Genomic DNA, 27,477 nt, shown 5'->3' with positions numbered 1-27,477 from the left:
GTTCTGATGCAGTGGCGGCTGCGCCGGCCCCAAAGCTCCGTCTTTGCAAGGGGTTTTGCGTATTTGGTTGCATGTACTCTGTTCCTGTTGCGTTTTAATTGAAAATGCTTATGCGGGAAGGTGGGACCAAGGGCTTTTTGTGTGGCAAGAAGCCAGCCTCACACATGGAGGGTCCCAACCCTCGGGGTGTTGCCGCTGCTGCTTGCTCTGTACCAGGAGCTGTGGGGCTCTGGCTTCTGAAGGGGCTGCCTGCTCTGTGTTTGAGGCAGAGACCATCTAGTGAAGCCCCGGCTGGTCCCTCGTTCTTCCGTGTTTAGGAACCAGTGTGATGAAACCGCTACTTGCATGGGGCCAGGGCCTAGCAAAATCAGGCCTCAGTGTTGTCTCTTTGGTGGGTGCTGGGAGTACCCGGAAGTGTGGTCTCAATTCTTGGAGGCTGGAGCCTCCCGAGACTGTGGCCCTTTTTCCCCCCTTGGGTTTTCCAGTTGGTGCAGCTGTCAATTTAAGCCCCTGGTGTTTTTTCGCAGCTCCCCCATGTCATCACGTGTCAGTTTCTTGGAAGTAGGACTGTCCAGGTGGACTAGGCCACTTGGCCTCCCCACCCTCGTGTTCCCCAGGAAGGGCATCTGCACCAAGTTGGCTCTTAATGTTTGGGGGGGAGTCGCAGCCCCTATAACATCCCATCAGTTCTGATGGCTGCAGTTGCTGTTGTGCCCCCTGGGCTGTGATTCGCCTGCCTACCTGGGCAGGTTCTTGAGCCTCTTGGGGGCAGTCAGATTTTTTTTGAGTTTAAAGCAAAGTGAAGTCCTCAATGTTTCTTGGCTTTTTAAAGGACCCCCCGTTTTTTTTTTTTTAATGCTTTAGACAGAAATGAAGGAGAGAGATGGTTCCTTGAAAAGTGGTTATTTTCAGGGAGTTTACAAAGTGTCCTGTACAGAAGACATACAGAAAAACCCTATCAACTGTCGGCCTCAGTGATCCTTGGTGGTGGGTTTCACCATTTACAAGGAAGACATCATTCCACGCAGCCTGTCACAGCGACCCCCCCACAAGGTTTGTTGAAGGACCACTAGTTTAGGTCTTGCTGTTTTTTTATCTATCCAATTACCCATGAATCAGAGGTTTTTTAAATAGTTGGCTTCACTTGAAAGGATGACCTTTCAAGCCTTATAGGTGTGTAGTTAACAGAAATGAAAACCCCATGGCCCCTGGGCTGGTCACTGTGAAAAAGTGCGTAAGGCAATTGAAAAGGGGGAGGGGAGAGTAGTGTGCTTGCTTAGTGTCAAAGGGGTGACGCTGAGCAAGGTTCCTTAGCCTCATCCGCCGGAGGATGGGCCTCTGCGGCCAGGTCTCCAGGAGCAAGCTCCACCTCCTTCCCCAGACAAAGGGTTATAACCTGGAAATGAGCAAAAACTTGTAGTTACATATAATACCTTCCCTGTTTCCCATTGAGATATATGGGGGGGGGGGGGGTAATGCCTGTATAAGGACACTCTCAATATAAGGACACTCTCAAGAGGACCTTGTGTTCTTTTTAAGGCAGTGGTTTGGGGTACTTACCACTTCCCCGCAAAGGCTTTTTGTCCGATTTCCGTTTTGGGAGGGTTGAGGAAGTAGAAGGCTCTGGGGTCCTGTCTTCTTCCTATTTTCAGGGGAGAGATGTTGGTGTAAAACTTGATCCTACTGAGGAAACTACTGGGTATTGGGGGAGGAGGGGGGGGACTGACTTTTGGGGGGTTTACTTTAAACCTCACCTGGGGCTTTCTTGTGTTTCCTCTGTAACTCCTTCCTTCCTGCATGCTGTCCCACATTTCAATCTTCCTTCTCCTTTTCTCTTCTTCAAGCTGTTGAGGAAAAGGGGACCGACCTATGTATGTGTGTTTCATTTAAAGAGAACCGCTTCTAAAACCAACTGTGCCCCCCTTCTTCATGTGGGTTTGTGCTGTAATTGGTGTTTATAAAAGGGGGTCTTGGTTGTAAAGATAAAAGGGACCCCGCTGCGCGGAAGGAAAGCTGGAGGGACATGTGAAAGTTTTATATCCATTTAAAAAACCTTGCCTCTTTTTAGAGGGTGGAGTCTAAAACCCTAGATCCATCCACTTTGTGAACTAGCTTAGAAAGGAAGGCCCTTTAAGGGGTCGACCAGATGTCATAACTAATTGTGCTTTCCGTGTACAATTTCCTACTGGTCCCTGGTACCCTAGAGACCACACCCTACCACCTTGTGGTCGTGTGTTCTGGGGAGACCAGCTGCATAATGGATGACCAGCAGGAGCCACCAAGAAGATAGACTAGCCCGGCCAAGCCTGGCGCAGGGGTTGAGCGTCGACCTAGGATCCAGGCGATCGGGGTTCGATTCCTGGTCAGGGCACAGGCCTGGGTTGTGGGCTCAATCCCCAGTCGAGGGCGTGCGGGAGGCAGCCCATCAATGACTCTCATCATTGATGTTTCTCTCTCTCTCCCTCTCCCTTCCTCTCTCTGAAATCAATAAAGATATATTTCAAAAAAAGAGTAGATGATTACCTAACCACTATGCTATATACCTGAAACCAATACAAAATTAAAATTAAAAAAAAAAAGACTAAAAGCAGAATCTACACTTCTGTCTCAGATTGGGTCAGATCTGGTGGGTTGTCACATGTGCCTGGTAGGAAGAAATTGCACAAGGAAAGCACTGACCACTTCTGACCTCAGCCTCAAACCCTAATTTCTTAGCGCCATGTATACAAAGGAATCCTACCTGTCTTAGTTTTTCCTTATGCCTCTCAACTTGTGCATTTAATTCTTCTTGCATTCTCAAGCGGGCCGCTGCCAAAGCCTCTTGTCGTTTTACAACATCATCAGGTTCTACAATGAAAAAAAAAAGGTAAAACACCCTCATAGAAAATGTACTCTTGAGAGTACATAAAAGACAATGTAAAAATATATTTCTACACAAATAAGTTTACCCCTCTACATGTGGCTGCTTCTGGGGGTAGGAGACTGTCCCACAGCCATTGTTCTGAGCCCTAGTGAAATATCTACAGCACCAAAAACCTCTTAGAAATGATGAGTTCTGGCCTCCCTCAGCAATTCCAGTTCAGAAAGCCTGGCACAAACACACAGAGATTTTGTTCCATGACCTGGACACCTCCCAACATCCAGCCAGAAATCTCCCGTATTAGGCATCACTTGATTAGCCCAGGCCTATACAGAAAAAGCTAAAGGCCCTTAGGTATTTATCCTTGTTTCTACAGAACAGAGAAAAATCTCTCCTGCTCGCATTAATAGAAACCAGCACCCCAGCTTGACCTCTGCTTTTCTCTGGCCTAGAGCACAGTTATAGCAATACACCATGGCGAACTCTACCTGCTCATCTCTTCAGACCAACCACCATGCTAAGGACCACTGAGGGGCAACTAGGGTTTTCTTTTGCTTTTTAAAAAAATATCTTTATTGCTTCCAGGGAAAGGGAGAAAGAGAAACTTCAATGATGAGAGTCATTGATCAGCTGCCCCCTACACGCCCCTGACGGGGAATCAAACCCCGATCTCCTGGATCCCAGGTCCATGCTCAACCGCTGAGCCACGCCCCACCGGGCCAGGCAACTAGTTTTTAAAGGGAAGGTTAGAATTTCTATACTCACACCTGTACCACTCAAAGTATAGGCGATCATCACTACCTACAGACAGTAGGGGAACGAGGCCACTGAAGTAAATCCACAGACGATGGGAGCCAAATCTCATGATCAAATAGTACACGTGTGTGTGGGTGGGGTTGGTAGAGATGAGTGAAGCTTTGAAACAGAAACAAAAATATACTTCCACTTTCTCTACAAGTGTGAATTCCAGGAACATTTCTGTCGAGTCATTCTTAGAATACAATCAATCTAAGCGTAGTTTTTCAACCTACTTTTCCACACAAAACTGAATAGCACAAAACACCGCCTCTCACTGCAGGTACTTTCCATGGTGCTTCCTAAAGCACCACGTGGGATGTGACTGCTCATCCTCGCCGCCAGCACTTCACTCGTGCAGGTGGCTGTAGCAGGTGACTGACGCTGTCCCCAGACACCACTGTCATCTGCTTCGGGAAACCCTGCAATCTACAGGCAAGACTTACAACTGTACTTCACAGTCTGCTGTTGCCCTAGAGCCAAGAATCCGAGAGACTGAGGGCTTCCCGGGAGAGGAGAGGAATGCTTGAGGTTTTGCATTGCGACAACTGCTTTCCTCCCCAACCTCAGTAAATGGTGACTCCTGGGGCTGGAAAATCATCCATAAAACAGATTAAAGTGAAAACTTTTCACTGGTCTGCCTGTTGACCCTGAGTTCTCTCCCAGGTGTATGAGATCACAATTTACTCATCAGGCCTAACTGCAAACTCCACTTGGGGGTTTTACAAATCAGTCCCTCTGAAATGGCGGCCCTTTCACTACTTAGAAGCTACAGTTCCTGAGGACATATCCAAAGAAATATTAGGGGCTTTGAGAATACAGGGTAGGCCCAATCCCCAGCCCAGGCCTCAGGAGGCAGCCCAGCAATGACTCTCTCATCACTGACGTTTTTCTCTATCTCTTGGAATAATAAAGATATTTAAAAAAAAGAAAAATACAGGACAATTAAACACCTCTGAAAAACCTCTGAAATAAATCTATTGCATTCACCACAATCATCCTAAGAAGCAGAAAACGGTTTCCCTTCCATACTGATCACAATCCCGCGCCTCTTGCTCAACGGCAGCCCTGGATCCGCCCCCGGCTACTAACCCGCCGCAGCCTGGATCCGCCCCCGGCAACTAACCCGCAGCAGCCTGGGTCCGCCCCGGCTACTAACCCGCAGCAGCCTGGGTCCGCCCCGGCTACTAACCCGCCGCAGCCTGGATCCGCCCCGGCTACTAACCCGCGGCAGCTGCGGCGCCGTCCAGCTGCCTCTGCCTCGCGGCCCGCAGGCGGGTGGAAAGCTTCTGAAAGACCACGAACAACAGGACGCAGCTGAGCACGATGTACCAGCCGTAGGAGGCCAGCAGGGAGCCCACTGGAAAAAAGAAAACACTTTGCCAGGCACCAAACAGGACTCGAGCGGCGACACCGAGGAGTGTATCCGACGCGGGAGGGCAGCGGCCCCCACATCCCGGGAGCCCCGGGCAGGGGTGGCCGTGCGGGCGGGGGCGGCGCCGGCTGTTAGAAACGCGGGCGAGGGGCGCAGCGGGGCCCGGAGGCGCCCGCCAAGGGCTCAGGGAACCCGGGTCCAGAGCTTCCTTCCCAAAAACACCCAAAACGGGCCGCCGCCGCCCTGGGAAGCGCGGCTCCGGGAGGAAAAGGCCTCCCCCGGCCCGGCCCGGCCCGGCGCGCCGCGGAGGACGCTCCGAACATGGCCGCGCCACCCCCCAGTCCCTCAGATCCAGCCCCTCGGCCCCGCGGCCCGCGGCGACTCACCGGTAACGTGCAGAAAACGCAGCCCCTCGGACTCCAGCGCCGGACGCGCTGACAAATGCTCCCCGTCCCGCTCCATGGCGGCTGGAGCGCGGCCAGGCAGCGCCGCGTCAGCGCCGCGTCTGCGCAGCCCCGGCTTCCGGCTTCCGGCCCGCCCCTACGTGCACGGCCTCGGGGGCGTGGCCTCGCAGGCCCAGCCAATCGCGGCGCAGCGGGAGCGGCGGGGCGGAGCCTCCGGGGCCGCAGCCCAGCGTCCGCCTCGCCCGCCTGGGTTTGGCCGCGCGACCGTCGTCCTCCCCGCGGGGCAGCGCGCTCCGGCCGCCGCGGTTCCCGTCTGGGCTCAGAAACCCCGCTGACCCCCGGGCTTCTCCGCCCCTCCGGAGTCGGAACCTCTTGGGGATGAGCGGCGGCTGCAGCACCCGCGCGGCTCCGCTGTCGGACCTTCGTGCTCTCGGGGACCCGCCGCCGCAGCGCCCTGCGCCCCCCTCCACCCTCGCCCCCGGCGCCTCTCCGAGGCTGCCTGTCTGAGATTCCACTTGGGCTTTTTTTTGCAGAAGGTTTTAAAGTGAACGTACGGAGCTGTCTCAAACGCTGCTAGACAATTAATAGCCGGGTTTTTAAAGAGACCCCCCGGATTCCAAACCTAGTTTTAATACCCGACCGGATTGCTGTGCCCGCCTCTCCCAGAAACAAAGACCAACCGGGACTGTTCCGATCAGGCACCAGAAGGTTGTCATCAGCAGTTTGCAGCCAGGGAAAGTCCAGCACGAGCGGGATCGGGGAACTAAGAGACATAAACCGCAGCTCTGTGGCCGCCTAGTCAGTCCCACCTCCTTGAACCCAGGACACTTGGGGGTAAATGGTTTGCATGGCTCCTCCCTGGCCAGAGGCGAACAGCTTCAGTCACCCCACCCAGGGGGGCAGATAACAGACACCCAAGTAGTGCCATTTGCCAACCACACCCAAGGCCGGGCAAACTGAGGGAATAAATCTCATTTTGGGTCAGCAGCAAAAAGCTCGGGAATATTCTGTTATCCGCCCCTAAGACGTCCCCTAAACGCCCAGCCTTTAAAACCGCTGAAAATGAACGTCCCAGCGCCCCCTCCAGGACGGACCCCAGACTTGCAGGCAGGGGAGCAATGGGCAGCAGCTCCTCTGGGGCTTACCCCTGGACCTGTCTCCCCGGTGACAAGCTGATGGTCGCAATCTCTGCACTCCCAGGTAGGAAGAAGAGGCAATCTGCATAAAACCCTCGCCCCGAAGATGCGCCCATTGAAAAATAATCCTCTCCCTTCTTTTAAAAATACATTTTCTGAGTTTCAGTCAAACTGACAACATATAGATCTCAAAAGCTCCCCTTTGTCAACAGCTCCCTTCCTCTCAAAACCTTCCATTTTTTACAACCCCTCCCAGTGCCCGTCTAGTGGCTGGATGAGATGCCCGATGGATGAGTCAATAAAGATAATTCCATTTTCATATTTACTTGAATTTTATTTAGCGTAACTGTGAAAAACTGGGGATGGAGCCCGAAACCCTGACTGGGAATCGAACCCTGACCTCCTGGTTCAGAGGTCGACACTCAACCACTGAGCCACACCGGCTGGCCACCCTCTGGAAGCTTTGATACCCCCAGGGCTTCCAGCCTTGCTTTGCCTAGAAGTTCCTCAAGGGGGCAGCTCTGGGGACACCCCGCTGACCCCAGCTATGTGTTTACAAAGCAGTGAATGAGAGGATATTCCTGAAGGGCTGACTGCAGTTCTCCACCCCGGCCTAGAAAACCCTGAAAGCTCTTCCCCTTGACAATGGGCTCCTCAAATCCAGAAATTGAGGACTCAGGATCTGGCAATTAACCAAAATTTAACAGCTAAGCTAACTGCAGGTGGAATTTTAAACCAATCAACTTTCAGATCAACACTAGGCAAGTAACCTGCCTGATAAAACCCCCCCGCCTTCCCCTCGGGGGAGGTGGGTGGTCTGTTCGCCTGAAATAATCCCTTTTCACCTCCCCCACCCCACCTTGCTGCTTATAAAAACCTCCCACCTTGCACAGCTATTGGAGCACCCATCTAGTAGCTCAACAGGTGCTGCCCGACTCATGAATTGGTTCATATAGTCAATTAGATCTTTATTGATTTTTAGAGAAAATATTGATTTGCTGTTCCACTTATTTCCATTGGTTGATTCTTGTGTGCCCTGACGGGGGATCAAACCCATGACCTTGGCATATTGGGACGACTAACCAACTGAGCCAGGGCCTGTGTTTTATTAAGTTTTTTTTATTTTAGAGAGGGAGACAGGATAGAAGCATCAATGAGAAACATCCATTGGCCGCCTCAGGCACACCCCCTACTGGGGAATGGAGCCCGCCACCTGCGCGTGTGCTCTGACTGGAAATCGAACGGGTGACTGACTTGGCTCGAGGTTAACGCTCAACCACTGAGCCACACTGGCGGGGCTGAAGATTTTTTTTTGTTTGTTTTTTAATATATCTTTATTGATTTCAGAGAGAGGAAAGGAGAGGGAGAGAGAGAGAGAGAAACATCAATGATGAGAGAGTCATTGATCGGCTGCAGCCCGCAACCCGAGCATGTGCCTGAAAAGGGACCCGGTACAAGTTTCAATCGGTGACTTTCAACCAGTGAGCTGCAAGAATTTTTAAAACATGCCAATACCTACTTAGTCAGGGGCATGGGACCTCTCTTCCCCCAGATTGTCAAATAAGTCAACAGCCAACACAGTAGCCGTCCGGTGTGAACGCCCTGTCTTGAGTCATAAACATATACATCATATAATGGAGCTGCATCTTATTGGTCACGTCGCATAAGGTCTCGTCTGACTGCTTAATTCTTGGTACCGGAAATCCTATGTACAAGTTTAGGCAGCTGATTTTTTTAAAAAGTCACTTTAGAGCAAAAAGGGTAGATAATTACTATTACTACTACTACTGTGATTATTATTTGTGAATCAACCAAAATTATACCTTTCTTTGATGCATAAATAACTGAAACAACAAAAACCAGTATTTCTCTCTCTCTAAAAAAATCAATTGAAAAAATTAAAATGAAAAAAGAGGTGTCAGATTACCATAGGAAAGTTTACCCGAGGCTCATTGATATAGACAAGAGCTAAGTTCCAATGGCATATTTCTGGTCACCAAACATCTAAATAAAGACCCAAAACAGCTCAAATATTAAACATGGAAATAAATGTGAGCTATACATACATTTGCCTTGCTTACCACCTGCCCTGTAATGTCTGTAATCATGAAGATGAAATAAATGGTAAGATTTCGTTTCTACCACGGATAGTGAACACTTCCTGTTACTCAGGACTTTACCATATAAAATAGAAATGAGCACAACTCATGAAAATAAGGCACATTTTAAACATATACAAGAATAAGTACCTTTGTATACTATACTGTGAACTGCAGTGCATCTGTGTGCACATGTATACACAGTATGACGACAGATGGCTAATTCAACTAAAATACATGTTATTAGAATGCATGGATAGTGGTGTCTTGGTTCAGTTCCTAGCATATGGCTCTTCTTATGGTCCCCTTCTTTTTAGCCACACTGTTACCTTTGTCCCTTTACCCAGGTGTGTCATCTCACCTCACCTGCCTAGAACCATAGTTACTTCAGCAATTGCTCAATACAACTGCTCAGGTGTTGTTTGCAAAAACTGGACAAAAGGTGGTATGCAGAGCACGTCACCGCCCTCGGTAAACTGATTGGCCTCAATTTGTCATTCTTGGCAACCCTCCCCTCACTGTAGCCTCCAGGCGGCAGAAGTGTACTCCTAGCCTTAGGTTTGGGGCGTGGCTGGTGGCCGGCTTTAGTTAAGGGCAGGCAGGCAGGCAGGGTACCAACAGTGAGTGCAGGTCTAGAGGCCTGTTTCCTTCTTCTGCCTTTCCCCAGTTAACCACCCTGTCCAGGGACAGTGAAATATGTGAACCGAGCTCACAGACCTGCAGGGAAAAGCAGAGCCAGCTGTGAGAGTAAACAGTGGTTGCTGCAGACAACCTGAGTTCTGGGCTGGTTTTGAGGGACTTGCCCCCATTGCCTTCCCAGTGGCCTAACTTGGCCATAAGAGGGTGAGAGTGTAACACGGCATCCAGGAATCGTGAGGAACCCTACCTTGGCCTGCGCACTGGGACAGCTGTGTCCCCTCGTGGTGCCTCCACATTGCAACGTGTCACCCTGTGAACTCCATCAGCTGACAAGTGGAAGCTGCACTGCCCCCGATTTTTCAAATCAATCACTCATCGTTGGCATGTTTATCAAATAAAACCTTCAAACGCCGCTGATTCCTGCGAAGCCCTAAGCCTGGCTGCCTGTAACGCAGCTTTTGTTATTTGTGCCGGAAAACATGCACCAGAGGTGGCAAAGTCTACAGACAATCACTGGTGGCACACTGATAACCTTGAGTTTTATTAAAGATTTAAAATCCTAAACAATTCAGAGAGGATGGAAGCCCAGTTAGAAACGCTGCCCTCCTGCACCTCTGGCTTAAAGGTGTCCACACACCTCACTGCGCACACAGCCCAGCAACATGCAACCTGGCGGCGCAGTGAGTGTCCTTTATTGTTACTATTTGTAAAAAACAAGGCATTTAGATTTCAAAGTGTATATTGAAAAATGACCAGCAGCAGTTTGGAGCATTTCAACAACGCTTATGGACTCCTCTCTACTGACACAAACAGGACTATTATTCATATTCAAAAGGCAGGACTTTGTCCCAAGCGGACACGTTACACATCCGGTGGATACTCCAGCCGCGCAGCTCAGGACCCGTTTGTGACTGTGTCTTCTTCCATCTCCTCTTCGCCATCATTGGTGGGGCCTGAAGAGAAGTGCAAAGCCAGAGTCAAATCGATTTCAGAGAATGAGCTCCCTCAGTGTGTGAGCCCGGGGGCGGAGGCTCCTGCGGGCAGGCCCTGGACACGGAGGAAGCCCAACAGCAGCCTCTGCCCTCTCAGGTCTGCCTTTTTTTTTTCTCGATTTCAGAGAGGAAGGGACAGGGAGAGAGAGAGAAACATCGATGAGAGTCACTGATCGGCTGCCTCCTACTGAGGATCAAACCCACAACCGGGGCATATGCCCTGACCGGGAACTGAATCCTGACCTCCTGGTTCATGGGTAGATGCTCAACCACTGAGCCACAGCAGCCAGGCTATTATCTCGGATTTAAAGATGAGGAAATGGATTTAAGGTTAAGTGGGGGACTAAGAAATTTACCCGAGGACAGAGCTGGGGAGGCTAAGATCTGAGCCTCGGGCTGTTTGACTCTCGAACCCATGTTGCCAACTGCTAAGCCTATATATTACACACACGGGGCAAGTCCACGTGGTTTCCTCTAGGGCTTGGTCTCACTCCATGGCTATAAAATAATGACTGCATCAGCTTTTCCACAGAAAACCCCAGGGTCCTCTGACATAGTCCATATCTAACCACTCATCTTCAAAGAGCATCTAAAGGGATCCCGTGAACCTCAGATTCGATGGCACTGAGGCGCTATTCCAGGATTCTTGGGCCACAGCATCCAAACTCTTTGGGAATCCTTTGGGTGTGACATGAATTTGGAATTAGACAGAACACACTTTCCCAACCTGCTCGGCGTTCCCGGCCAGGTATCTGGCCCGACTGCAGCAAGCCCTTCAGCCGCTCCACCTCCGCCAGCGTCGACGCATTTGCTATGGCGTTCTGGGGGACACACAGTGGAGACGGACAGTCAATTTCACCGAAACCCATCAATCACCCAGACAACACCCACAGAAATTCCCAGCAACTTTTTAAGTTGGAACATTAAATAGTTCTGTGTTGGGGGGAGAATTTTATTGGCACGTTGAAATCAACCCAAAAAATGATTCATAAATTTCCAAAATTGGTTAAGAAACGCAGACTCTCTTATAGTAGAGAAAATATCCTAAAATGTTACAAATGGAATTGCTTATTGGGATTATGTTGCTGGATAATTTAAGAGGCAATGTTATAAAATTAGGATTTCTCACTGATCACCAAGGAGGAAATCTTTAGAAGTAAAAACTAAGGCAGACACTGACACGATACACAAAGCGAATAACTGTTCAAATACACACCTCCTGCGAAAATGAGAAAGACCAGAGCTGCCTCCACTTCCAATGGCTCATGTAATTAATTCTAGTAAAAGTCTGGTCCAATAATTAACTTCAAGCTAGTTTTAACAACCACGGGAAAAATCTGCAACGTTGAGAATTGGATTCGTTCCATAAATCTGTGTCCTAGACCCACGGCGGCTCTCTTGAGCCCGAGACCTAACACCTCATTACCTTGATCGCCTCTACATCCCCTGGAGATGGGCCACCTTTCTTTTTGTCAGTTGGCAAACCAGCACCTGGGTTGAAACTTGGGAGGGAAGAAAAGAACTGTCAAACCCAGACCAGCAGAAATTGCTTCTCTTACTTTCAAAAGCTTTTGAAAGTAACTCAACCAGTGTAGTATCTTATCTTTGTTAACAAACTGATACAAGAAACTGTCTCCTTCAGAAACACCATTGAGATCATCTTTCTAGAGAAAGCAGGACACATACAGTATGACATTGAGACTAAATACTGAGATGTCTCCCTCCTGATCGGGTAGAAATCTCATGTGACACGTGGACCGCTGATGGCCATGGACTCGCATCACGCAAATGTAATGCTGGATAAGCCACAGGCGTTTTGTTTACTTTTGCGGGAGGCAAAAAGCCAACCAGAGTGTTTCTGAAGGTGCAGTGGAGTGAAGTCGGGCGTCCGTCTCTTACGTTTTGCTCCTCCTGGCAATATCCTTTGCAAGCTGTGCACCCCGTTTGCCCTTGAACATTTTCTCTGCCTCCTGACGCTCCTACAGCAATACCACACACAGAGTTAATGGAAACAGGAACACCACATGCACTTAGATGCATTCCTCAGAAAACATGGAAGGAAACGCTTCTGAAATCTACCAGCCTGGTGAAAATGCCGAAGGCCAGTGTCACGGTAAAGGAGACACAGTGGTCTTGCCTTCTCTGGTGAAGCTCACTGAAGACCCCTCTCCTCCTCTCAAGGAGGGGCTCCCAAAGAACTAAGAAGGTTCAAAAGAAAAAAACCTTCCAATAAAGGGAACTCATTGCAATAACTAAAGCTGCTGAAGACGATACTATCAAGCTCCCCACAGGGAGCGGTCTCCTGTGGCCAGTGCTCACTGTGGCTCCTAGGCTAAGCTACCGCTGGGATGAGCAATACTACATAAGACAGCTTTACCTCCGAGCCCCACCATACACTCTGCTGCGGAAAAAAATTTGACTTGACAGTTTCTTTCCCACGTTTTTATTACAAAGCAACAGTAAAATTCATTAGGCAACTAAAAAAAAAAAATCAGGAACACATATCCAATATCAAAACTACAAATCATGAATGCCTTATGATGAACAGAATGATACTTACTTTTAGTTTCACCTTCTGGAAATCCAGCACCCGGACTTGCGGGACTTTGTAAATGACATACAGCCTGTAATGCTTCTTGTTTGTTACAGGGTTTCTCAGAATACTACGAGGAAAGGAGCAACATCATGCCAACCCTGTTCACAGCACAGCCTTCAGAGGTTCATTTTCATAACATCTAATGAGTCCGTAAATTAAGGAAAAGCCACTAGTCTTCATATTTAACTTCAGTGTCATAATAACTTAAGTAGCATTAGGGAAATGTTAACAGAGTACTGGGCCCAGAGAGAATATTTGCAATATTGGTTGTTTTTATGTTTTTATTGATTCTAGAGAGGAAGAGAGAGAGACACAGAGAGAAACATCAATTGGCTGCCTCCTGCGTGCCCCCCATCAGGGATCGAGCCCACAACTTGGGCACATACCCTGACCAGGAATCAAACAGGCGACATTTGGTGCACCGGACGACGCTCAACCAACTGACCCACGTTAGCCAGGGCTGCAATATTTATTTTTAAAATGTGCTTTTTCTTTTCTTTACTGGTATAAACAAAATTAAAAGGTTTATTTATGAGGTTTAAAATAAATCTTTTAAAAAAACCTTTAAACTTTTTTCAATTCCACTTGACATTCAATATTATTTTGCATGCCTTTCAGGTGCAGGTGTACAGCAAACTACAAGGTGCTTTTTAGTAACCGACTGTTTTAAGGTCAAGGCTTGTAAGGCTGTTAAAGGACTTCATTGTCACCACCACAGATAGTTTCCTTACCTTAGGTAAGTCAGTGATTTGAGAGATGCCAAAGGGTCCAGGTCACCCTGTAAAACAACAGCCTCGGGTGAGAACACACACCCCACACCCTGTTTTGATACACTGAAATGGTGATGCCTTTGGAGCAAGGCCTTGTCCTATTTTCCTTCCTGCTCTGGCACCTAATACACTTCTAATGAAGAAACTGATGGATCTGAGTTTCTTAAGCTTAAATCTTGGCCATAACAGCTTCTAGCTTAGCAGCGATGATGTCTTGGTGCTTTCTGAAAACACTTCATAAATACACAACAAGTTGCTGGTGGCGGTGGAGGGAGGATTGGAATGTTTAAGGGCCCTGTGCTGTTTAGGAGGGTAAAGGTAATATTGGTTAACTTTAAACTTTGATAAATACACACAGACAACAGTATGGCGATGGTCAGAGAGAAGGGGAGGGAGGCTGGGTAGGGGGCCAATGGGGACACCTGTAATAGTGTCAACAATAAAAATAAAGAAAAAATTGATAAATATGTATGTTTTAATTCATAGAATGCTAAGAACAAAATCGTAGCATTAATAATTTCTAAACTATTGAAGGAAAAATGGAATGAACAAAAAGAGAGTGTAAGGAAACAATGAGGAGAGAACAAATGAGCGGGACAAATAAGTTCTAAAAAAAAGAAAAGGGGACCTCAAATGCACCAATAATTACACCAAATGTAAACAGGTTGAATATGTCATTTAAAAGATTTCAGACTGGATTTAAAAAAATAATCCTGTCCCATGCTGTTTTCAAGAGAGTTAAGAAAAAGATAAAAAGGACGGTGATTTTCTGGATTTTCCAAGTTTTCTAAAAGAATGTAGAACCTTGAACTCCTCCCTCTAAACACACTGTTCCCCTTGCTCGACTTACCAGCTCCACAAGACTGTTGTTGGTGAGGATGAGCTCTGTTAGGCAGGGCAGAGCCTGATCCAGCCCCTCACCTATGCGGCTGAAATCAAAACAGATGGGCTCTTAGTAAAAGTGACAATTCAGTAAGCTGACAATTTTATCTAAGTCCTTGCTCCGAGGATGTCAGACTTCCAAGTGGCAAGAACTGGAGAAATTTTTCTGCCAACGCCCTATATGACGGGCACCGAGGAAACCTTGTCTGGGGTCACGGGGTGAGTGACAGAAGCGGCGTGACTTTAGGACCCATGCTTGCTGAAGGCTGTCGGGGGCTCTTCCTGCTACCACACTGTCTAATGAAACCTAAGAAAAGAAGAAACTCTGTGTATAACAAACCACCTGCCTCCCATCACGGCTTCTGTGCAGGCGGCACTCGCGGCTCAAGTATAACACATACAACAATGATGTGAATGGTTAATGCATGAGAAATAGGCCTTTTCCCAAATGTGTACAAAGCAGCATGGTTTTCATTTAAATGAGAAGCTTACCGTGAATATATAAACACACCAAATTTCCCAGGAGATGCAAACAAATCTAGACTAGCAATTTTCAACCGGGGTGCTGCAAGAATTCTTAAAACATGAAGTACCTGACTATTTAGTCAGTGGCACTGACCTCTTTTCCCCTTTTCTGTCAAATTAAAGAAATGACATCAGCCAACACAATAGCCGTCCAATGAGACTGAACCAAAATTATACCTATTTTTGGGGGTCAGATTCTGTGTGCTGCAGAATTTTAGTGATTAGTTTGTGTGCACCATGAGATGAGGAAGGTTGAAAACCCCTGGTCTAGACCAATGCCAAGTTAAGCTCTGATCTGTATGAGAAAAGGACAGCTATTTTCTCATTTTAAGAGGAAACGTGAAGGCGTAACCGGCAGCGGGCACCACAACGTTTTCAGGGAACTGCAACACTTACACGAGGAAAGAACAATACTTTCCACTAACAGACACTTACCATATTCTATTGTTGTTTACCAGTAACGTCTTCAGTCTTCTCAACAAAGGAAAACCATCCAGTTTCCTGATTTCATTGTCGGAAAAATCAATGGCATCAAATTGGTCTAAGGTGGCACCGAGATTTTCAATGACAGGAATTTTATATCCTGTGAAAAGGTGGCAGATAAAACCACACAAGTGTTAACAGAATTAAGACGTATCTCAAAACATTAGCAGTATTTCCCGGGAACTGGGCTCAAAGCTTCCATTGGCTCAGAAACTGTTCACCCAGCACCTCTGCCAGACCCTGCAAGGCACTGGCGCAGACAGTGAGGAACAGGAGAGACTCAAGCCCCCGCTGCCTGAGCTCTAAGGTTCAGCAGCGGTCACCAAAACGGTGATGCCAACAAGGTCCAGGGCACCGACGATGGGGACACTGGCCCATAGTAATACTGGCAGCGAACATTTGTTTCATTTTTTTAATCCGAACCGGACAATATTTTTTCCATTGATTTTTTTTTTTTTTTTTTTTTTTAGAGAGAGTGTAAGGGAGGGGGAGAGGAAGAGAGAGAGAAAAACAGCGAAGTGCTGGGAGGGGGGGTTGTTTCAGCGGCTGAGCATAGACCTAGGATGCAGGAGATCGCGGTTCGATTCCCAGTCAGGGCACAGGCCCGGGTTGTGGGCTCCTGGATCCCCAGCAGGGGGCGAGCAGGAGGCAGCGGATCAATGACTCTCATCATTGATGTTTCTCTCTCTCTCCCTTCCTCTCTCTGAAATCAATAAAGACATATTAAAAAAAAAAAAAAAAAAGAAAAACAGCGAAGTGACAGAGATCCATCGACGGGGGAAGGGGTCGGGGATCGACCTGCGGCCCAGCTACGTGTCCCGGACGGGAACTGACCCCGAGACCCCGCGGCGCGCGGCCGGCGCCCTGACCACTGAGCCCACCGGCCGGGCTGGTCCCCCGACGCCCTGCCCAGCTTCACTCCGGCTGAAACAGCTACAGGCTCCTGAACAGGGCGCCTGCACCGCGTACACTGGTGGAACGGCGCCCTCCATCAAGGCCCCCACGACAGGGGCACAGCGGACAGTCGGGGCAAGAGGGACACTCGGGGAAACGCGCGCGCACGTCGCCCTCCGCGTCCTCCCCGACCGGGCAGAGGCAATTCCCACGCGGCCCCGCCACACGCTCCCGGGGTCACGTGACCGCCTCCACCGGCGTGACGACCACCGACTGTATTCGCGGCCCTCACACGGAGCACGCTGAGTAACAGCGGCCCACGGACTCGGATCCGGGGTCGAACCCAGGCTCCCCCACCCCCCGTCGGCCGCGCGTGGAGCCGCCGGGACGCTCCTCAGGCCCCCCTCCCCCCCGTGGGCCGCGCGTGGAGCCGCCCGGACGCTCCTCAGGCCCCGCGGGCCAGGCGTGGGCGGGGCGGGCCCTCCGAGCGGGCCTCGCGCACGCGGCGGGGCCGGGGCCGGGGCCGGGGCCGGGGCCGGGCTCACCCCGCAGGTCCAGCTCGCGGTCCCGCACGGCGTTGGTGTACTGCGCCGCCTGCTCGATCAGCTCCGCCGTCAGCTTCACCATCCTGCCGCCTCCCGCGCCCGCTCCCGCCGCCTCCGGCCGCCTCCCGCCACACGGCCGTCCCGGCGTGCCCCGCGCGCCGCCAGGCAGCGCCAATCGAGCCGGCGCATGCGCGCGCCGCCCAGGCCGAAGCAATCGAAGCGCCGCGCTCGCGCTCAGCTCGGCGGTCCGCGCGCGCCTGGGCCCGGGTCCCCCGGGTCCCGGCTGCCTTCCCGGGGCGCATCTGGAACCTGGAGGGCCCCCGATCCCAGCCATTGGTATGCGCTAGTTAAGGAGAATGTCACGTCCCCGCGCCCTGCGGGGGACAGGAAAGCTGTCACTGTCCTCACTCCACCTGGGACTGGGGCAACCGCGGGGTCCAGGGCTCCCGATCCCTGCCCGGTTCCGGGCTCCGGGCCCCGGGCTACCACGTGCGCCACCCGCTCCCGGCCAGGCCCCGGGCACGGTCGGATTTATGGCTCCTCCGCTAGTCTTCAGACGATGCAATATTTATATTGACGCAGGACATAGAGAAAAGCGCACGGATCAGGAGCCTGCAACGGGACGAGCGACCACACCTGCCCCTGCCGCCGGGTCCAGGAGACGAGCGCCGTTCCCGCAGCCTCCGAGCTCACCGTTTTATTTCTTCTTTTGCATCTTCTTGTACCAGTTCCGTATTTTTTGCTCTGGTGCATTGCCTGAGATGTTATTTATTATTATTTTTTAATATATCTTTGATTTTAGAGACAGGAAGGGAGAGAGAAGCATCAATGATGAGAATCACTGATCGGCTGCCTCCTGGGCGCCCCCTGCTGGGGATGGAGGGGCCTGCACCCCAGGGCATGTGCCGTGACCCCGAATCGAACCGCAATCTCCTGGATCCTAGGTGGATGCTCAACCGCTAAGCCACACCGGCAGGCTTGGCTGGGATCTTAAGCACAATGTTGGACAGTAGTTGGTAGTGGGCATCCGCTAGCAGGCATGACTTCATAGTCTAAGGGGTGGGGTGGGGAAGGGGAGAGGCCCCAATCAAGTGATCAAAGTTAATATCGCCAATAATAGACTAAAGAAAAAGCCTGTATCACCTGCTAGGATGCAATGAAAAGAACACGGCATCTGTAAGATTCCTGCCAAGGACACATGAACTGAAGAGAAATACCAGGAAACCTCAAACACACGATCACTGCAACTAACGGGCCTATAGTCGTTAAAAGAAAGGCTCAAGGTCATGAAAATCAAGGAAGAAGACTTAGAGAGACATGAAGACTGAAATGCTAAGTGTGATTCTAAATGGCAAGTGTGGTCTAAACTGGGTCTTTTTGCTAAGGGCGCTCCTGGGACAGCGGGCAAAATTTGAATCCAGTCAAAGGATCGGGTCGTAGTGATGCATGCGTGTGAGTTCCCTGATGCTGACGACTGTTCAGGAGAAGGTTCTTGTTGATAGGAAATAGCCTCTAAAGTATCTGGGAGGTAACATGGTATCACACTGGCAATGTGCATTCAAACTGTTCATGAAAAGATTTCTCTGTACTAGGAACTTTTCTGTAATTTTGCTTTGTGATTGTTTCCAAATTTAGAAAAAGTTAAGCCCAGCCGGCTGGATCCCCAGCAGGGGGTGTGCAGGAGGCGGCTGATCGATGACCCTCTCTCATCATTGACGCTTCTCTCTCTCTCTCTCCTTCTCCCTTCCTGTCTTGGAAATCAATAAAAACATAGATGAGACTGACGAATGTCAGAGGGGTGGAGGAGGGCGGGGAGGGGGAGGGGGAGGGGGAGGGGGAGAGAGTAACCAAATAATTTATATGCATATATGCACAACCCAAGGACACAGACAATGGTGGGGAGAGGGACTGGGGAGGGGGAAGGGACGGGGTGGAGTGGGTCATTGGGGAGAAAAAGGGACATCTGTAATATTTTAAACAAAAATAAAATTAAAAACACACACACACACAAAACATATTAAAAAAAAAAAGTTGAAACAGTCGAAACTTCACATAATTCCAGAGAGGACCACAGGGTGGCGCGCTTAGACCACAGAGCTGGTTTTACTTGCCCTTTAGCTTGCTGGATTTTAAAAAAGCTTTACTTTTAAAATGGAAATTAGTATAGGTTTCTGTTGCTTCAGCACATGGACAGGTAGATAAATCAAACTTGGGCAGTTTAATTTTAGGGTATCTCTATGAGGTTGAGAACATTTTCTGATTTCATTTCTTTTGGCTGGGGTTTCTCAACATGGGCACAGTTGAAATTCTTTGGCTGGATAAGTCTTTGTTGTGGGGGCTGTCCTGTGCATTCCAGGATATTCGTCACCATCCCTGGCCTTAACCCACTAGATGTCAGTACCTTCCTCCAGTTGTCACCGCAAAATATCTCCAGACATTATTGTCAAATGTTCCCAGGGAGACAAAAATTACCCCATCGAGGACCAGTTTTTGGCAACGTCTCTGTTCTGGGCACTTGGGTTTCTATTTGCTCAACAGTGAGCCTAGGGGCGATCCGATCACCCTTAGTGGGACGAGGTGAGCACAGATGCAGGGCAGGCCAACCATGGCAGAGCAGCAGATCCAGAAAACTTGTTTAGGGGGTTGGATTTGGACCAATTTCACCTGGGAGATGGTGGTGGTCTTGTCATTTGTCCCATCCCCTGGAGAAAGGAGGACACTGCTCCAGTGCAAAGAGGGTCTGGGTGACATTTATTGCTGGTCCCAGGGCTCCCAAGGCCCAGCTAGCTGCACCTTTCCCAGAAATTCCAAGTCAACCCTGAAATCCCAACACAACGACCTTCACCAGCTTTGGTTTCTTTTCCTAAATCACTTCTAGTTGGTGCATTTCTTTTATTTGCAGCCAAAGGATTCCCAGCAAGTACAAGTTCCCGCCCTTGCAGAGGCCGAGGTAAAAAAACGCATGCAGCCCTGGCCGGGGTGCCTTAGTGGTTAACAGCATCGGCACACACACCAAAGGGCTGCAGGTTCAACTCCTGGTCAAGGGCATGTACCCGGGCTGCAGGTTTGATACCCGGCCCTGGCTGGGGCGTGTGCGGGAGGCAACCAATCCACGTGTCTCTCTCACATCGATGTGGGTTTTCTTGCCTCTCCCCCCTCCACTCTCTCTAAAAATCAATGGAAAAAAATATCCTCGAGTGAAGATTAAAAAAAAAAAAAAAGAGATTTCCCACATAATGAGATGGGATGGATCCGGAGACCACAAATAAAGCCACTTTGCACACTGCTCGGCACCCACGTTTAATCGCTGTGCCCTGGAAAGAAATACAGGCTCCTTAGCTGTGGGCTGTTAACTCTTTTATTAATTTAGGGTTAACACTGTTCTGCTCTGTGGATTTCGTCTTCGGAGGTGTGGCTTCGATCAACACCCGCGGGGTTCCCCCAGCTCACAGGGACGAGTCGGATGCGTGACAGTCAGCGGGGGAGCAGGACCAATGGAGAAGTGCAAGCTCGACAAAATTTAAGGCAAATGTTGCTCCCGTGTTACAGGGAGTCGATCAAGCAGATCTGTGCATCTCAATGAAAATATATGAACTATCTGTCAAAATAATTAACATCGGTAAAAATCAGAACATGTAGCTTATAAAATGCCTACACAGGTTCGGCAGAACGAGTCGTCAGGCCCGCAGTCCACGCGGACATGGACAGCCACCTGGACAAGTCCCTGGGGAGCAGAGGCCACATGTGTTTGAACAGCAATTCCACGAAACGGGACACGGGGGGTTAACAATTCCCGGGCTGGCCTTACACCCTGGTCGGGAACTGCTCGGCCACGGGCTACCTTTGGGCTGGCCTCCGGGACTCCACCTGAGGACCCTCCTGAGACAGCTCTGCATCGGGTGGAGGGGACATTCGGGCCATGAGACTCCCGGAGACACAGACAGAGGGTGGTGACAAGGGGCGCTTGGCTCCCTCAAAGGAGAGGGTTTGGAATCTGACTTTCTCGGCCATCGCAGCGGTTTAAAAAGTCACTGACTACATAGAAACAGATGCTCTGTCCCAAGTGGCCAGACATTTTCTGCCTCCAAATCTATCTTACTTGCAGCCTGACCAAGCCGTGTCCCTCACTGCCGTGGGAGCGGCAGGACCAGGGGAGGGGCTCGGCCCTTCAGCGCCCGGGGACAGCAGGTTCTGCGGCTGGACATGACTGGCACTGACTATGGAGACGCTCGAAAGCCCAGGGAAAGGGTGACGTGTGAGGCCAAGTGGCTTGACTTTCTGCTTTGGTCTTGAAGATTCAGTAAACTGAGGTCCCAGAAGCTGCTCCGACACCGTGGGCTCCCCGGGCTCCCGTCTGGAGTCTGCCAGGAGAGTGCAGCCAGCAAGCGGAGTTGGAGGGGACATCGCTGCCTTACGGACGCCTCCTGGGGGCCCACCCCCCGGCCGGGGTGCTACAGATGCCCCCTGGGGACCTCGCTCCCGGGGAGATAAAGCTGTCGGAGGCAGGGCGCCGCCCCGGAAACGGGCTCTGGCTCGCAGTCTGGAGACAGGCGGACAGACGGACGGACGGGAGCGGCCTTGCCCTCTGCGGGCGGCCGGGGGCCCCTACCCGGCCCGGAGGCACGTGCGGCAGCAGAACTGGATGAAGAGCTTGCGCTCGCAGAGCCGGTTGGACTTCACCATCTCGCAGAAGGTCTCGTCGGCTGGGGTCCCAGGAGAGAGAAGGGAGACGGGTCAGAGCTGGGTGCCCGTTCATCCCACTGTGCCGCCCCTGATGGGGGTGGGGGACGTACAGGGAGCGAGGGTGGCAACCGGGGCAGCCCTCGCAGCCATCCCTGTGACGTGGGGAGCCCAGGGTGGCACAGATGGCATATGGAGTTCAGGGGCTCCTGCTGAGTGCGGAGGGGGCAGGGTCCAGGAGAACATCTGGGCTGCCAGTGAGGTCTCAGTGCTCACATGCACCTCTGTCCAGGCAGCTCTGCTAAGGGAAAACTTAGGAGGGAGCCTTGGGGAGGCAGGGACAGGCCTAGAAGGGGCAGGGACAGGAGAGCCATGCAGACCTGCCCTCCCCTTGGCTTTTGAGGACGTGCTGCCATTCCTGGGACCCGCCTGGGACCACCTCACTGTCCTGGGCGGGATCCCTAATAACCTGAGTGTGTGACTTTCTCAAGAAGGGGTTCCTGGCTTCTAAAGGACTCCCCCAAACTGATCTTTGGTATCCGTTCAGTTCCTGTTTTCACAACCTGCCCTGTCTCCCGATCTCCTGAGAGAACCAGGGCTCTCCTGCGGCACAGATGTGGGTCTTCCCCGTGGGACACGTGGGCCCTGACTGTGGGCTCTGTGAGGCTGAGGCCCTTCAGGCCTCCTGACTTTCACCTCCAAGGTCAGGACCCTCCTGATGGAAGAACCACACACAGGCCACCTGGGGGGGATGGCATGAGTGGGAACAGTGTAAAAACAAAATCATTTTTAAGAGTCGCTCAACAAACCGACCAGCAGGAGCTGGGCTGTGGCCGGCATGTGTCTCTGGTCAATGTGAGCGGGCTAAAGGGATGGGAGGGAGACTAGAGGAGTCCCAGGATGGTCCAGCCAAGGGTGCACAGTGCGCCTGCTCAGAGAGCCCCCCTCCCCAAATTTTCTTCTCTGTTCCCTGTGACCAGAGGCCAGCGGGCTGAGCTCCTCCAAGGGCAGGAGCCGGGCCACTAGGGCTCACCGTTGCTGCAGGTGTGGTTGGTGATGCACGAGGTCCCCAGCTGCATGAAGCCCGTCTTGCAGCGGCTACAGTTCCTGCTGGAGCCCTCACAGCTCAAGCAGCTCTCGTCGCACCTGTGCGGGGACACGGGTTCCACTGCTGCGTGGGGAAGGGGCCTGTCCGCTCCAGCCCCTCCCCTCTTGCCCTATGCCCCTCACTGTGACCGTGCCCCACGATGGCCTGAAAGCCTGGCCAAGCGTTTGCATGTCCTTCCTCCCATCTGACTGCACTGCTGTCCCCGGAGGACACAGATGGTCCTGGTCGATAGCAAGACCACGTCTAGAGCGGAGGACAAGCCCTGTCCTCAAGACTCCACTCTGATCACCTGTGGACTCTACCCGGGATATGACAACCCTGATCCCGGAGCCTGGCCCTCAGAATCTTGCTGCGCACCAGGCTCAGCTTTCTCGTGGTGACAATGGCCTGTCCCTTGGGGTCGGGGGGGCTCCCAATCTTGCCCCGGAGATCCGACCCAGGGCTATTTCTAAGACAGAGCACCATGACCTCAGCAAGGGTTGGCACACCTCTTGCGGTTTATTGGAACAGCCACACTTTTATCTGTGTGCTGTGTCTGCTCTCATGGTGGTGGCCTGAATATCCGTGGCAGAGACTGGACTGCAAAGTGCAAGCTACTAACTGTCAAGCCCTTTGCAGAAAGAGCGGCTGACGCTGCCCTGGGGCTTGGATCGGCACCTGTCCTGCTCTGGGCCACGTACGGACCTGGACTGCACCAGCTGCCTGTCTGAGGCCAGCTCCCAGGGACTGGGTGTCCATGGCTCCCATCTGCCGCCCACCTCTTCAAGTCCGGCTGCACAAATGCACCGACTTGTGGGGCTCCCATGGAGTCGCTCCTGGGGTGTGAGTACCACCAGGTGGCACCTTGCGATCTGTGTCCTGCCCTGTCCCAGCTACACAGCGCCTGGCACACCAGACTGGGCCGGCCCGCCACCCCTTAGCTGGCACAGGCAGTCACTGTGCCCCAGGCGGCCGCATCATCTGGGCCAGGAAGCCGTCCGACGGGCATGTACCTGCGGCACACTTTGTGGGGCAAGCCCGGCATGTCCTCGGGGTAGTAGCCCTCGCCGCAGGCTGGCACACACGTCCATTCCTGGAAGTGGAAGTTGGCGGCACAGTGGATACATTCTTCTTTGCTGGGCCCTGAGGGTGCGGGGGTGGGGGTGGGGGGGAAGCAGGTATCAGGACTGCCCGCCCACCCTGTGGCCCAGGCCTGCTGCAGGGCCTGTGACAGCCGGGCTGCTGTTCAGGTGTCTCAAGGCCGCCACCACCGTGTGTCTGCACTGGGCCCCCCTCGCCCACTGCTGGGAGGGGAACATCACACCCCCATTTCATATACACGGGGCATGGAGACAGGAGCCCAGCTCAGCACAGCTCCCCACACCCCGGGCCAAGTTTGTGGGCCCCGATTCCAAATGCTTCCTTTCCCAGCAGGCTTTGCACACTCAAAAGGTGGCTGGACCGACCCCGCAGCGGGGGCCCTCTGGCTGAGCAGGCTGCTAACAGCTCGAAAAGGCACAGTCATAGGTGCAAAGTGAGGAAGACTCAGAGACGTGAGGTGGATTCCGGAGGTGAAGGGAAGGAGGCTTTTTAAAACATTGTCTGGGCCCCGGCCAGTACGGCTCAGTTGGTTAGAGAGGCATCCTGGGCACCGAGAGGTCGTGGTTCGATTCCCGGTCAGGGCACATGCCAGGGGTTGCAGGCTCCATCCCAGGTAGGGGGCGTGCAGGAGGCAGCCAATCGATGTTTCGCTCGCTCTCTCTCCCTCTCCCTCCCTCTGTAAAAATCAATAAAAATATATTTTTTAAAAGATAAAAAGGCGACAGGGCGGACAGCTGAAAGAAGCTGCTGTGACGTCAGCAGCTGAGAACACTCCTGAACCCTGAGCCCAGCTCCTTGGTGGCTGTCCCAGGAGGAGCGCCCACGAAGGCACTTCTCATGGGCCTTGAGGGCTCATGCATGTCCATCCCTGGGAAGCACAGCTGATGCCACGTGGGGTCACACAGCCACCTCCACAGGGAGTGCCCAACACGCCCCATTTCCCAGGACCCAGATTATGGCAACTGTGATTTGGCAGAGACCTAATTCTTAACAGTTACTGCAGCAAAACACTCCATCCAACGTGGCCTTCTTACAATAAGGCCCAAGCTGCTGGGTCAGGAGGGAGCGGCAGGAGGACACTTCCCTGGAAATGCAGCTGAGCCTACAGGTTCCTAATGTGCTCCCACCTCCGAGCGCAAATGACGCAGCGTGAAAGCCAGCGGAACGAATGCGACGTTGGCTGCTCCGCATAAAAACCGTGCCTGGAAGACATCTGCGCTGCAATCGCGGTGGGAAATGACAATAGAACATAAAGCTGTTTATGAAACTCTTTCCCTCCTTGCAAAAAGTGTTCAAAGTAAGTGAAAATAGGCACAAAGAATGAAGGTAATGTTTTACACTCGAGGATATGTTTTTCATGATGCTAGAGAGAGAGGCAGGGAGAGGGAGAGGGAGAGAGAAACACTGACTGGCTGCCTCCCGCACACACCCCGAATGGGGTTGGGGTTCGAACCTGCAGCCCTTTGCTGCGAGGGCCAATGCTCCAAGCACTGAGCCAGGCACAGTGATTTAATGCCACAAAACCCATGGCAGCCCAAGCAGTCCTTGGGCTTTCTCGGTTTCAAGAGAGGGAAGTCGCCCATCTGGGTAGCCCAGGTCCCAGGCCCGTGTGGCCCGATGGAACCGAAGCCCGTGCAGGTGGTGGACTCACCCACACAGGTCTTGCAGGTCTGGTGGCACTTCCCACAGGTGATCAGCTCCGAATCGAAGTAGGTGCCTGGCTCACAGTCCGGAATGCAGCTGCCTCGGGCGAGGCTGTGGGAAGAAAAAGGCGGCAGATTTTGACATCCCTTCCAGATCCTAATGAAATGATGATTTGCCCTCCAATGTCTTTCACGAGGGGAAATGAAATTTGCAAAAGCACAGCTCTTTGTGTGGGTGGAGGTTCTGGGCCGGAGAAGCTGTCCTGAAGCTGCAGGTGCCCTGGGAAGGTCGTCCTGGGCCTTAAGGCAGAACCTCTACCTGCACGTGGCCAGTGGGACCAGGCTCCATCTCCAAAGCCCGTTCTCTCCTGGGCTGGGATGGCTTCTCTCCACTGACATTAATCAAACTTGAACCCAAACCCCAAGAGGAGAACCGAGCATGTGTGGGGGCGGGGTGGCTCAGCCTCACTGAGTCCGAGCCCTTTGCAAAGTGTTAGCAAGACTGATCCTGAAACCTGCACCGGCTCCTGCCTCCGCCCTTCACGATGACCTTGAAATCAAATGCACCCCTGGGACCTAGCAGGCCCTGCCTGATGGGGCCTCCTGCCTTCCTCCCTCGCCTCCTGGGTGCATGGAGGAGGCTGGACCGTGCACTCCGGGGTCCTGCCTCCGCCACTTCCTGGCTGTGCAACCCTACCCAGCGCTTGCTAACCTCTCTGAACCTCGTCTCCTCTCCTGTTCACTGGGACAACTGTAGCTCCTGCATGGCAGGGCTGCTTTGGGGTCTAAATGAGCAAATACTTGCAAAATGTTGGACAGGTGTCTGGCAGTGAGAGTAAATGTCAGGGACTGTGACTTCCTCCGCTCCCAGGGTTACTCGGTGTTTGATGCGCATGTTGGGAATGCGCCTGCCCCTAGTGCTCTGGGGGGGGTGGGACCCACAGGGTCCTGCACTTAGGGGGAGATGCCGGTGGGGCCCCATGGATAGGGGCACCCAGGGCTCTTTCTCACTGTGGAGCCAGGGTTGCTGCGACTGGCTGGGCTTTAAATCAAGTCCTCAAATGCAGATTCCTCCTGCATTTGTTCCCGCCAGTGAGATGGCAGGGACGGGCTTGCTGTGCACAGTGTGAACGTGACAGTGGTGATTTGCAGCCGCAGCTTAAGAGGATATTGGGCAATAAAGGGGAGCTTTCTGCGGCTTAAGGCCGACGATAAAACCCTGCTTCCGATTGTGTGGCTGCTGTGTTTCTCCCTGCGAGACCATTTTCCTATGTGGGCAGCTGACTTCCTCTCTCCCCCAGGACCCAGAGGACACAGAGAGCAGCTCCCTGGGTCCCTCCGCAGCCCCCCACTGGGAGACAGGCTCCACCTGAAACCCTGGAGCCCTCCCGACACCTGCAGTTCCAGCCTGGGGTCCAGGAGCCTAGTTGGAGCTGACATCACAGCCACGTCTCCTAGGCCCCCAACTGGGGCCAGCTCAGTGCCCCTTTGTCCTTTTACCTCTAACCCTGCCTTGTCCAGCTGACAGCGGGCTGCACAAACATTTCAAAATATTCCCATAAAAATCATTCACCCAGTAAAATATTTTTAAAGGAGATGTGTGTTGAGCTTGAGAGAAGAGAGAAAACGTGAGTCTGATTTTATAGACACTTAACCTTTACCCCGAAAGGCTTCTGAAAATTTAGCTTTCAGTGCAAATGGGCAGAAACGTGGCAAATCGATGACAGAAACAAAAACCAGCAGAAACACGGCGCTGGTCTTGAGGTCGGAAGACGGGGCTTTACCTGAACCCTTCCTTACAGACGGTACATCTCTCGGGCTCATCCACGCACTTCTTACAGCTCGGGTGGCACTTAAGGCATTTTTTCTGGCCTGGGGGAAAAGATGGCGAAGAGAGAAGGGGTGGAATCAATGCAATCACGTCTGGGCGATGAGCCTGGTGTTCCTAAGACAAGCTGACAGAGCTGCTTG

At 52.0% G+C, this 27,477-nt stretch overlaps 3 protein-coding genes across 6 annotated transcripts in view; all 3 read right to left on the bottom strand.

Moving 5' to 3' along the window:
* Positions 1–887: 887 nt before the first annotated feature.
* On the bottom strand, positions 888–5,517 carry SELENOS (selenoprotein S). Its single transcript, XM_087829089.1, has 6 exons — positions 5,417–5,517; positions 4,881–5,015; positions 2,741–2,847; positions 1,755–1,844; positions 1,561–1,642; positions 888–1,396 (listed from the first exon to the last, which is right to left on the bottom strand). Exons 1-6 carry the CDS (start codon positions 5,490–5,492, stop codon positions 1,311–1,313), a joined length of 576 nt encoding a protein of 191 aa, XP_087685215.1. The 5' UTR covers positions 5,493–5,517; the 3' UTR covers positions 888–1,310.
* A 4,310-nt stretch (positions 5,518–9,827) lies between these two features.
* SNRPA1 (small nuclear ribonucleoprotein polypeptide A') lies at positions 9,828–17,103 on the bottom strand. 2 transcript variants are annotated; one of them, XM_087829079.1, is made up of 9 exons: positions 16,996–17,103; positions 15,509–15,656; positions 14,517–14,595; positions 13,628–13,674; positions 12,861–12,963; positions 12,200–12,279; positions 11,727–11,802; positions 11,028–11,121; positions 9,828–10,261 (listed from the first exon to the last, which is right to left on the bottom strand). In XM_087829079.1, the coding sequence occupies exons 1-9, from the start codon at positions 17,075–17,077 to the stop codon at positions 10,203–10,205; spliced, it is 768 nt and encodes a 255-aa protein (XP_087685205.1). In that variant the 5' UTR covers positions 17,078–17,103; the 3' UTR covers positions 9,828–10,202. The 2 variants fall into 2 exon arrangements, with proteins under 2 accessions (XP_087685205.1, XP_087685206.1); XM_087829080.1 differs by lacking the exon at positions 12,200–12,279 and having other exon boundaries at positions 11,727–11,822.
* Positions 17,104–21,268: 4,165 nt separating this feature from the next.
* The window catches only part of PCSK6 (proprotein convertase subtilisin/kexin type 6), a 102,685-nt gene continuing 96,476 nt past the window's right edge, over positions 21,269–27,477 (bottom strand). For 2 of the 3 annotated variants that reach the window (XM_087829109.1, XM_087829110.1), the window contains 5 exons: positions 27,291–27,378; positions 25,515–25,618; positions 23,776–23,905; positions 22,709–22,821; positions 21,269–21,698 (listed from right to left, as the gene is read on the bottom strand). In XM_087829109.1, the coding sequence (XP_087685235.1) occupies positions 21,601–21,698; positions 22,709–22,821; positions 23,776–23,905; positions 25,515–25,618; positions 27,291–27,378 (533 nt within the window). In that variant the 3' untranslated portion in view covers positions 21,269–21,600. Of the gene's footprint in view, positions 21,699–22,708; positions 22,822–23,775; positions 23,906–25,514; positions 25,619–27,290; positions 27,379–27,477 lie in introns of those variants that run through there. The other variant, XR_015716360.1, reaches the window with a different exon arrangement.

The sequence above is a fragment of the Miniopterus natalensis genome, chromosome 22 (assembly GCF_054644295.1).
Source record: "Miniopterus natalensis isolate mMinNat1 chromosome 22, mMinNat1.hap1, whole genome shotgun sequence".
NCBI lineage: Eukaryota > Metazoa > Chordata > Mammalia > Chiroptera > Miniopteridae > Miniopterus > Miniopterus natalensis.
Note: the sequence above shows the minus strand (reverse complement) of the source record. Positions and strands in the feature narration are given on the sequence as shown.

Bases quoted from the DNA above. Each gene is read 5' to 3' on its own strand.
- SNRPA1 (XM_087829079.1), bottom strand. From the start codon at position 17,077: ATGGTGAAGCTGACGGCGGAGCTGATCGAGCAGGCGGCGCAGTACACC. The intron at 15,657-16,995 runs GTGAGCCCGGCC...ACCTTTTCACAG, and splicing joins CCGCGAGCTGGACCTGCGGG to GATATAAAATTCCTGTCATT. The intron at 13,675-14,516 runs GTAAGTCGAGCA...GTTGTTTTACAG, and splicing joins ACAACAGTCTTGTGGAGCTG to GGTGACCTGGACCCTTTGGC.